The 10,306-nt window shown below is 47.7% G+C and overlaps 1 protein-coding gene across 1 annotated transcript; it reads left to right on the top strand.

The window, feature by feature from the left end:
* The first annotated feature begins 381 nt into the window (after nucleotides 1-381).
* On the top strand, nucleotides 382-6,467 carry LOC124647080 (E3 ubiquitin-protein ligase UPL4-like). Its single transcript, XM_047187071.1, has 14 exons — nucleotides 382-732; nucleotides 1,441-1,551; nucleotides 1,644-1,760; nucleotides 1,841-1,999; nucleotides 2,111-2,245; nucleotides 2,576-2,707; nucleotides 2,801-2,922; nucleotides 3,027-5,124; nucleotides 5,229-5,564; nucleotides 5,655-5,735; nucleotides 5,822-5,890; nucleotides 5,986-6,114; nucleotides 6,213-6,296; nucleotides 6,402-6,467. The coding sequence occupies exons 1-14, from the start codon at nucleotides 382-384 to the stop codon at nucleotides 6,465-6,467; spliced, it is 3,990 nt and encodes a 1,329-aa protein (XP_047043027.1).
* The last annotated feature ends 3,839 nt before the right edge of the window (nucleotides 6,468-10,306 follow it).

Below are 10,306 nucleotides of genomic sequence, written 5' to 3'. Positions count from 1 at the left end.
GTTTCTGCATGAATCGAATCATATGAATGTGCACGCCTTCACGTACCGAGGTTTGTTCATGATCCTGCCGACTCGGAGGGCGAGTGTGAGACTCGATGGAGTTCGGGTCGCTCCCGCGCCGACTCCGACCCGCGATCCAGTCCTAACCTCAGCGTGCCTCGGAGTCCGCGACGGTCACGCCGCCACGAATAAAAGGCCCGCCGCCTCACGTCCTCCCAACCCAAACCCTGCGCAGAATCTCCAAACAAACCCGATCGACCTCGCTCGCCGCCACCGCCCCCGGCACCGGCGCCGGCGTCGGCGTGCGCGTGCTGTAGTCACAAACTCGGTACGTGAACGTGGCGTAGAGAGAGACCGATCGATCTCGCGCGCGGCCAGGCGATGGCGGACGTGCTGGCGTACCTGCCGTACGTGGTGCCGGCGCTGGCGGACAAGGACCAGGGCGCCGACGGGCACCTGGCGGCGCTGGAAACGCTCTGCGTCGCGCTCCCCTACGCCTACCCGGACCTTCTCATCGACGTCGACAAGGTCGACTGCTTCGTGACGCGCCTCCCGGCCCTCGTCTCCGCCACCGGCGCCGACCAGGGAAACATGGCCGTCCTGGCCGCGCAGGCCATCGCCGGGGTCGTCGAGCAGCTGCCGGAGTGGGCGGAGAGCTTCGAGAAGAACGGCGCCGTTCAGGCGCTCCGTGACCGCATGCTCGCCGTCGACAACATGGAGCTCGCCGAGAAGGTACGTGCGTAGCCGTACGTGCTTAATTAATTTGACCTAGCGTCGCATGATCGCAAACCCCACACGCTTAAACCCTCCTTTTTAATAAAGTTTAACCAAATATATATATGAAAAAGCATCAAAACCTACAAGATCGAACTTATATTAGTAGAACCACTATGAAAGATTTCTTGCATTAGATATTGCAAGGGTTAATAGTTTGTTTCTATTCTTGGTCAAACTTTATGAAATTTGGCTTTGACTAAAAAATATATGCAACATAATATGGGATGGAGGGAGATTCGTAGTACTCCCCCAGTCCTATATGAAACTTGTCAAAATTTAAATGTATCTAGATATATCTTTTGATTAAGACGACTTTGGAGGAAGTATATTTGCTTAATTGGCACCACTACTTTAATAACTTTCTTGCTAGTACTTACTCACATGGCTAAGCAAATCAAGAGTATGTAATGAAATTTTAATTCTCTTCATTTAGTTTCATCAACTTAGTTTGATATTGCTAACATTCATATGTAGTACATTATTATTTGATTGGAGTACTCAACTTTTATGAGAAAATTTTAAATCACTACAGCTTTGTTAGCATCTAATCTTAGCGGTAAAATATCATTAAGAAATCCATGTTTGTATATTTTGCACAAAATAAAGAGAGAAGCTAGACAGGGCACAATAGAACAATTCCTCACTGGCTTTTGCTCTTGGCAGTGCCTGTTAGCTCTGAAGCTAATATGCGAGGAATGCCCGCACCAGTGCCTCCGCCACGGCGTCGCCGCGGCCGTGCTGCAGTTCTTCGACTTCTTCCCCACCAATGAGCAGGTCAGCCACCCTACCTTTTGCACGGCCCCGTCCTGCCGTAGACCCTGCGCAAACCAGACGTGCTCACAGCCTGTTTGTTGAAATACCGACAGAAAGTGGCGCTCAAGATCGTCGCCGAAATCGTCGAAGAATGCGACGAGGCGGACGTGCCCAAGGCTATGGAGGCCGCTCCAGCGCTCTGCAACCTCCTGCAGTCATCTGACAATACGGTACATGTGTTTCTCGTTATTATTGTTATGGGCTCTGCCTGTCTTGTTCTGTTCTCATCGATCTGTGTGACCAATGTCAGATACAAAAGTCGGCCCTTTCTTGCCTGTGTATGATCGCCTCCAATGCTCACGGCAAGGCAGAACACATGGATATGCTTTGCGAGTTGAAGGTGGTCGACACGGCCATGAGGATGCTGGAGAAGGATGGGTGGAAGACCATCGGTGATGAGAATTTAACTGTATGTAGCATGATCCTCTCCTCTCTGTGGTTGCCAATTTACATTTTTACCACTGCCCTTGCCTTTTCTTAAGCACATGAGGATTCATGGACTAATCGGTTTGTCTTGCAGGGCATCCTTGGGCTGCTAAAAAATATTTCTTCAGCCTCAGCAAAGGCTGTGAAGTCCCTTTTCGACTTGGGAGTTTGCGATTTGCTCAAGCAGATGATAACTTATTACAGCTCCTCGCAGAGTAACAGTGACAAGGTACTATACCTTTTCTCTTCGGTTTTTTTTTTACTGAACATGCACAATTTTGCGGTCATACCATCTTTTAAATACCAGAACTACTTGCAGCGGTGTTCTCATCGAGTTATGTACTTAACATGTGCCACATGTTTATGACAAATTAGACCAATTCGTGTATTTTTGGAGGGTACAAGAATTGCAGCCTTTGGATTTAGTTTATATTTAAAGAGCTATGAATGTGCATCTGATATATCCCCAGTACAATAGATATGCGAATGACCTCTGCATCCATGGTGCTAGTTAACATTTTGGTGAAATGTCTTGACACTATTCATTTCCAAACTTCAGTTGCAGATGCTTGTGGAGCTCATCAATCAGCTTATGCGGCCTCTTGAGACATCCGGCGCTCTAAAGAATGCCATCGTAGAACAAAATCCATACCTTGACCAGCTTTCTAGCATTGTGACACTTCTAATACAGGTATGAGCCCCTCGACATACATTTCAGTCGGTTAAGAAAAGGAAGTGACGCTATAACTGTCCTTTGACGTACAAATTTCTGCTCTCAACGTAGGTTGCAAAATGTGGTGCACTATCATCAGTTTGCTACACATGCATTGTCCTCATCGGCAACATTGTTGAAGTAAGCACACCTGCTTTCCTGATTGAGTTACAGAAGACTGCAAATCTCTCGAGGTGAATTTCTGCCACAGTTTATTGTCTTTTAAAGATGTTTATCGACTAAACGTATTTCATCTGGCATGTTTCTCATGTTTGTCTTTTTTTTTCTTGTATATCAGCTTTCTTATGTGCTTGTTGGCTCGGAAGAAGCGCCATGTCGTGTTCGAAACGCTCAAAGTTTCAAAGAGCCTCCTGAAAAAACAGCATCAGTTTTTCTTTGAGAGCTTTGACAAGGAGGGTGTGAAGCATGCGATTGATGCCATACAAGCACAAGAAAAAGATAGAAACTCCAATCACAAGTTGAAAATGAAAAACAAGATGCAAGAACATTGTGTTTGCTTCAATTTAGACTCAGATGCATCTTCGACAGATAGGTGCAAGATTGAGAATAATGCTATCCTGAATCTAGCAGAAGAGATAAAGAAAAGCTTCTCTGTGGTGAAAGCAAGTAACAAATCTCCATACAGGTTGGGATGCTTTACTACATTCGTCAAAGGATATTTTGCTAAGTTGAATGGCCATACAATGACAACCCCCACACAGAATTTGGATCGATGCAGAGAGTTGTCTGAAGTTTCGAGGAGATTATTATCGGATAAACTTCCAAGTACCTCTACCTTTGTGTTTGCGAAGAGCGGATCAGCCAAAGATTTATCAGATTATCTCTGCAATGTGGCATACTTGAAACCAAATCTCAATAATCGCCAGTACTTATTAGAGCGGGCTAAGGAGGTGCAATGTCGACTGCAGAAATTTGCTCATTTGGCTCTCGAGATGTCCAATGAAAGCTCTGTGAAGCCCCTTGAGATTTTGGTGGAGAAGCTCCTAGACTCTCTGCACATGTCTTATGACAGTTTTCCTGTCATATTATCTCATCATAAACAGTCTACTCGTGAGAGCACGATGATTCCTCTGAGGCATTCAGGAATCGAGGATTCAGAATCACTGCATATAAAATTTGTGAAGGCACGCAGAGAGAAAGAGTTGCAAGGTTATGGCGGTGTTCTCCCTATTCCTATTTCTTCAAAGCCAGATGCAATTGAAGCAGACCTTTGGCCTAATATTTGCTCTCCACGGAATCGGCAGGGATCCTCAAGATTGATGTTCTCTTACAAAGGCATACAACTCAAGTCATCTGCAACGATTTTTGAGTCACTTGTCCGTTTAATGAACGAGGGAAAATCTGATATAACGCTTGACCAATCTTTCTGGAAAGAAGTACACAGAATATCGTATAAGAGAAACAAAAGCAAGAAAATCTCTACTTTGAGCTCCTCTGATGCTCGGTTATCTGCTGTGCATGAAAAGCTTGAACAATCACTGCTGAAGGACCCATTTTTCAGTGCCATGTTCCTTGGGAAGCTTCCTGGTGATGTGGATGAATCTGATCCATCCTACAACTTGTTGTTCACGCTGAAAATTCTTGAAGGGCTTAACCGTTTTTCATACCAACTGTCAATGGATGAGAAGATACGCTTATTTGCAGAAAGCTGCCTACGAGATTTGGATGATATTAAGGTGACAATCTCTCCAATCCCACAGCATCAGTTCACAAGTATCCTTCTGACCAGTAAGCTGGAGCTGCAAATGCAAGAGAGCTTGTTTGAGGTTGGGCTGGTACCCTCATGGTGTGTCTATCTGGTGGAAACTTGCCCCTTCTTATTCTCCTTCAATGCACGGTGGAAGTACTTCTGCCTGACTCTGCATCGCTCATTCATGGGAGATGACACAAGTGATCCAGATTCACCAAACGAGGAAGATGAGGCAAGTGATGCTTCAAACGAGGCTGCTAATAAAACCAAGAAGTGCAAAGTAACACGAGGTAACATTCTTGAAAGTGCTATATCAATGATGGCCAAACATGGGTCAAGCACCAAAACCATTGAGGTGGCATTTGAAGGAGAGGCTGGGACTGGGCGAGGCCCAACCATCGAATTTTACTCTACAGTTAGCCATGAGCTTCAGAGGTTTGGGCTTGGGATGTGGAGAGGTGATAATGCTAGAAAAGCAGAAGGAGAAACTGGATTCGTTCATTCTAGTTTTGGGCTCTTTCCACAGCCATGGTCCTCAGAGGTCACTTCATCAAGAGGGATCGAATTCTCTGACGTGGTACAGAAATTCAAGCTTCTTGGACATATTGTAGCGAGAGCGGTTCTCGATGGAAGGATCTTGGACATCTCGCTCTCAAAAGCATTCTACAAGATCATTCTTGGACAGGTAACTATTTTTTAGCAATTATCCAGATGTATGTTTATCTCTTCCCTTTTCTTGTCTCAGTTGCATCTCCTATGTTCTGATCATGGATTGTTATTCGGTTTTAGGAGCTTGATGTCTACGACATCCCATCATTTGATCCTGAGCTGGGCAAGACTGTAGTAGAGTTTCAAGCCCTGGTTAAAAGGAAGAAGTTCTTGGAGTCATCTTCAGAAACGACATCCAATCCCTCTGCAGATTTGTCATATAAAAATGTGAGATTGGAAGATCTGTGCCTTGATTTTACTCTTCCTGGAAACCCAGAATATGAGCTTGTTCCTGGAGGCTCAGACAAGATGGTCACACTTGACAGTTTGGAGGAGTATGTATATTTGATAGTTGATGCAACCTTGAAGAGTGGGATTGCCAAACAGATAGAAGCTTTCAAGTCTGCATTTAACGAGGTAAGTTTGGCATTGAATATTCATTAGAACAAAATGTAGTTCATCCTTTTATGGAGAGGACTGGTACCGATCGTTTCAAACAACTTGCAGGTTTTTGTTCTTAAGACCCTTAGAATGTTCAACGAGGAGGAGATGGAGCGCATACTTTGTGGTGAACATGATGCTTGGGCTGTAAGTATATTTCTCAATGATTCCTTCCTTCAGTTCTAAAGGAAGAGTTTCTTTGTCATGGTTCTCACTTTGTACGATTCTTGCAGTCAAGCAAACTTGCAGATCACATCGAGTTTGATCATGGCTATGATGCGCACAGTCCACCAGTTGTTAACGTAAGTAGAAGGCAGTCACAGGCTCTCAAATACTTGTTCTTTTGAACCCCTCATAATAAACTGAAATCCAAATAATCAATAACGTATTGCTGCAGTTCCTGGAGATCCTAAGGGAGTTCGGAAGAGAAGAGCAGCGGGCGTTCATCCAATTCTCGACTGGTGCTCCTACGCTCCCACTTGGCGGCCTAGCTTCACTCAATCCAAAGCTCACCGTTGTGCGAAAGGTTTGTGATTGTTTTCACACAAGGAACTACTCTACTCTAATAGTACGGAAGCCTAATATTCCGATGAAACTTACCTGAACATGCATTGTTCCCAACAGCATTGTGATGGCTGCGTTGATGGTGAATTGCCAAGTGTCAATACCTGCAGGCACTTCATCAAGCTTCCTCCTTACTCCTCCAAGGTACCACGAAAGCAGACCCTTCCATTTATTTTTAGTTGTATATTTCAGCATCAACGATGCAAACTCGGGACGATTTCTCACCCTTCTGCGTTTTCTGGACCGCAGGAGATAATGAGAGAGAAGCTCAAATACGCTCTGGCCGAGGGTCTAGGCTCCTTCCATTTATCATGACAAGCAGCGGAAGGGTAGAAGCACCATTTACATACTAGATTAGCTACACCATTAGCCACGGTTCCAGAGGAGAGGAATCGCATGTCTGTTCTGATTTCATTTTTCTGACCAGTTGATGTTTCCGGTTGGGGACAGTTGCTAGTGATGCAGCTCCAATTTTCTCCCCTCCAGTTAGATCAATTCTGTACATTGCTGTATATGTGTACGTTATATCTTGACACCCCCAAGCTGGGACTGTACTGATGCTGTTAGATTATTTTTAAAAAATGTGTACAAATGACAACTTCTGACTTGAAAACAAAAACTGATGTCTGATCAAGTGTTAGTGAAATTTGTGATAATCTGTTGTGATAATCTGGAAATATAGAATATACACTACCAGTTAAGCTTGTGTAATCTGAGAGCATGGACAGGTACACTATGATCAGGGTTCCGTATGCATAACAAATCTGTATACGCTCTGCTATAATCATTTTTCAGAGAGCAAAATGAACACAATGAATCCAAATTTCAAACTCTGTATCTGACAATTATTTCTACTTAAGAGCACAGACTGACACACCAATGATCAGGGTTTCCATATGCATAACAAGGCTGCATACACTCTGATATTATCATGTCAGATATAAAGATGGAACACGGCATATTGGTGGAATTTGTGATAATCTGGAAACATGGAGTATACACTATCAGTTAAGTTGTGTAATCTGAGAGCATGGACTGGTACACTATGATCAGGGTTCCGTATGCATAACAAATACTTATGCGCTCTGCTATAACAAAGTGAATCCAAATTTCAAACTCTGTATAACAATTATTTCTACTTAAGAGCACGGACTGATACGCCAATGAGCAGCGTTTCCATATGCATAACAAGGCTGCATACACTCTGCTATTATCATTTCAGATAGAAAGATGGAACACGGCATAATCACTGTACAATCAGGAGCACACCATCAAAACAATTCTGCTACGAATACATCATAGCTTATTTGCCAACAGTGCCACACAAATTTGATAACATATCAGAATGAATTCAATCAGGAGCCCACCATCAAAACAATTCTGCTACGAATACATCATAGCTTATTTGCCAGACAGTGCAACACAAATGTGATGACATATCAGAATGAATCCAAAATTCAAATGTATAGATAGATAGAGATATAAAGCACCATCAATTGATGTTTTTGCGCCACAGTTAACTCATCCACGGCATATAATTTAAACAACACTTTGTAGAAGACATCCCAAAAAGATGTAAATGGAACTACTGCTTCACCACACAGTCTAACAAAAAAGTAGCTTAACTGACTGAAAATCCAAAAACTCTGAATGTTCCCTGCTACAGACAAAATTCCTTGCTTCATTTGAACACGAAACCTCTTCCATTGCCTCCTCATTTCCCCAAAAAAAGAGTAACCTGCAAGGAAAACCATGATACTAGTGAGTAACACAAAAACAGGAAGTCTGCAATGTCATGCAGCAGCATACAAGAGAAACTGCATTTTCAAAGATGAGCAGAACAAACCTGAGTGATTCCCCCAACGCATAACAAGCTACAGAACATCTTCATCAGTGCCCAGTGTGCACTCTGGAGGATCAATCGGAGCGGCCACCGACAAGGAGTAGGAGAGGCGGAAGCTGACCAGGTTCTCGATCAGCGCGCCGATCTTGGCCGTTCCTGAGAATGCCGTCTCGGCGTCCACACTCTTCTTGAAGATCACCAGAGCAACTGAAGAACTCTCTGCCCTGGCTTCCATGATAGGCCCAAACTGGCAGAAGATCTTGATAAGGTCTCTCGCCGGAGGGACGGCGTTCTTACCGGCGAAGTTCAGCACCAGCCCAGTCAACAAAGGTTCATCCTTGAGGTGGCCACCACCATTCTGCACCTTCGCTGAGGGGTGATGATCAGCACTAGCCCCCGCGCACCTTGTCAAGACACCTGGGTTCGCCTTAGGAGTGTTGCGTCCAACTCTGCGGTTCACCGGCGGTGACCGGGACATCTGTCGCGCCGCCTGGCTCATGAGCTTCCCCATCTTTGTGGTCATCTGGTGAGACAGGGGCTGTGGGGTTGGCTCGTAGTCCTCCAGCTCCATGCCATCATCCGTGCCGCACTTGCTGCACCTTGAGATGCTCCATTTGTCGACGACGTCTCCTCCCTTTGCCCTTCTTCTCTTGGCACTGCGCGGCGTGGCGTCCATGGCGCCGTCGTCGATGCCGAAGCAGGCCGTGTAGACGGGGAGGCCCTGGCGCCCCTCCAGCGGGTGAAAGCCCTGAGCTGCGCCGTGGCGACGGTGAGGTCGACCCGGTCGGCCCCGGCGAGCGGCTCCAGGGCCAGCTCGGAGAGGTACCCGACAAAGGCCTCGCCTTGGAGCGCGTCCCTGGCGAAGGCGGCGTCCACGACCGCCCCGTGCGCGCCGCTCCGGACGCCCGCGTTGTCGATCGCCTGCCTCCTGGCGACGCCGTCGCTGATGGCGCACTCGCACGCCAGGCCGGCCTCGACGCGGCGCGCGACCTCGCCCAGCGCGGCGTCGACGGCGGAGGCGAACGGGGACAGGGTGGTGCCGCCGAACTGGGCGCGGCTCTGGATGGCGGCGAGGTACGGGAAGCCGTCGCGGAACGGGAGGAGCGCGGCCTCGTCGGCCACCCACGCGAAGGACTTGTCCCAGAAGCAGGCGACGAGGGGCGGAGCCGCGGCGCCGGCGCGCCCCGAGCGCGAGCGCGGACGCGTCCGCCGGGTCGAACACCTGCGCCGGCCACCACGGGTGGCCCCGCACCTTGGCCCACACCAGCCGCGGCGCCTCCGCCAGCCCGCCGCGGTCGCCCTCCTCGTCTTCCTCGAACGGGCAGTCGTAGTACAGAGCGGGCGCGTCCGTGGCCGCACGCGCGGGCGCCGCCTGCTGCTTCTTGGCCCGCCGGCCGTGGAGCAGCTCCGCCACGTCCGGGTGCATGACGCGGAGCCTCGCCGAGCGGCCCCCGGCGCTCCCGTGGCACTCGTCGACGTTCTTGGCAGCCGCCGCGTCTTCCTCCGGCGCCATGTGACCCGCGCGAGAGCCTGCAAGCGAGCAGCGACGAACGACTCAGCGCGCACGCGCGCAGGTACGTCGTCGGTTCTTGGTGGAAGGGAGAGGTGCTCACCGGAGATTGAGGCGAGGGAGGCGGCCGGGGGTGGACGGGGAGGAGGGAGCGGTGTGGAGACGGCAAAGCAGGGGTTTGGTAGGGGGTTTAGGAGGAAGTGATGAGAACGTAGCAGAGAGTCGATGAAACTGCAATTTTGTTGGTGGTGAGAACTCACATGTACTGTACTGTAGTAGCCAAATTAGTAAAAGCTTATGTTACTTTTTCGAGCAAAAAAAGTTTTTGTCCTATTTCGAGAAAAAAAAAGTTTCTTTTTTTCTATACAGATCTTCTTATTACTTGGCAGAGATGCCATTCATTTCATTTGAGTTTTGAAACAAGAGGTTTTAGTTGAAAATTGTATGGCCAACAATACCTGCACCATGAAGAATGTGACTGTGGCATGGTAATATTTTCGTTGTGAACCTTGTGGTTGTTGTCTAGATGAATAAAGTTTCATCAGGGCTGTGTTCCTAACCACAGGGAGGCAGCATTGGGATGGGGATGCCAAGCAAAAGATGGGAAGACGACAGAGGAAATCTGTTGCAAGAGAAGAGGAGGCCAGAAAGCAAAAGTGATGGTGGTAGAAACGGCCTTGCCGCCTCTGAGCCCTTCTCTGCACCTGCTGCAGCAACAGCTGTCTGCTGGTTGCCTGGTAAAGCTTCATGTTGCCCTCATCCGAGATACCAACCGTGTCATGGCTCGTGAAAGCAAACCAA

This window comes from Lolium rigidum, chromosome 4 (genome assembly GCF_022539505.1).
Source record: "Lolium rigidum isolate FL_2022 chromosome 4, APGP_CSIRO_Lrig_0.1, whole genome shotgun sequence".
NCBI lineage: Eukaryota > Viridiplantae > Streptophyta > Magnoliopsida > Poales > Poaceae > Lolium > Lolium rigidum.
The sequence above is the reverse complement of the archived record's forward strand: the minus strand, read 5'-3'. Positions and strand labels throughout refer to the sequence as shown.

Bases quoted from the DNA above. Each gene is read 5' to 3' on its own strand.
- LOC124647080 (XM_047187071.1), top strand. From the start codon at position 382: ATGGCGGACGTGCTGGCGTACCTGCCGTACGTGGTGCCGGCGCTGGCG. The intron at 733-1,440 runs GTACGTGCGTAG...TGCTCTTGGCAG, and splicing joins ACATGGAGCTCGCCGAGAAG to TGCCTGTTAGCTCTGAAGCT. The intron at 1,761-1,840 runs GTACATGTGTTT...GACCAATGTCAG, and splicing joins TGCAGTCATCTGACAATACG to ATACAAAAGTCGGCCCTTTC.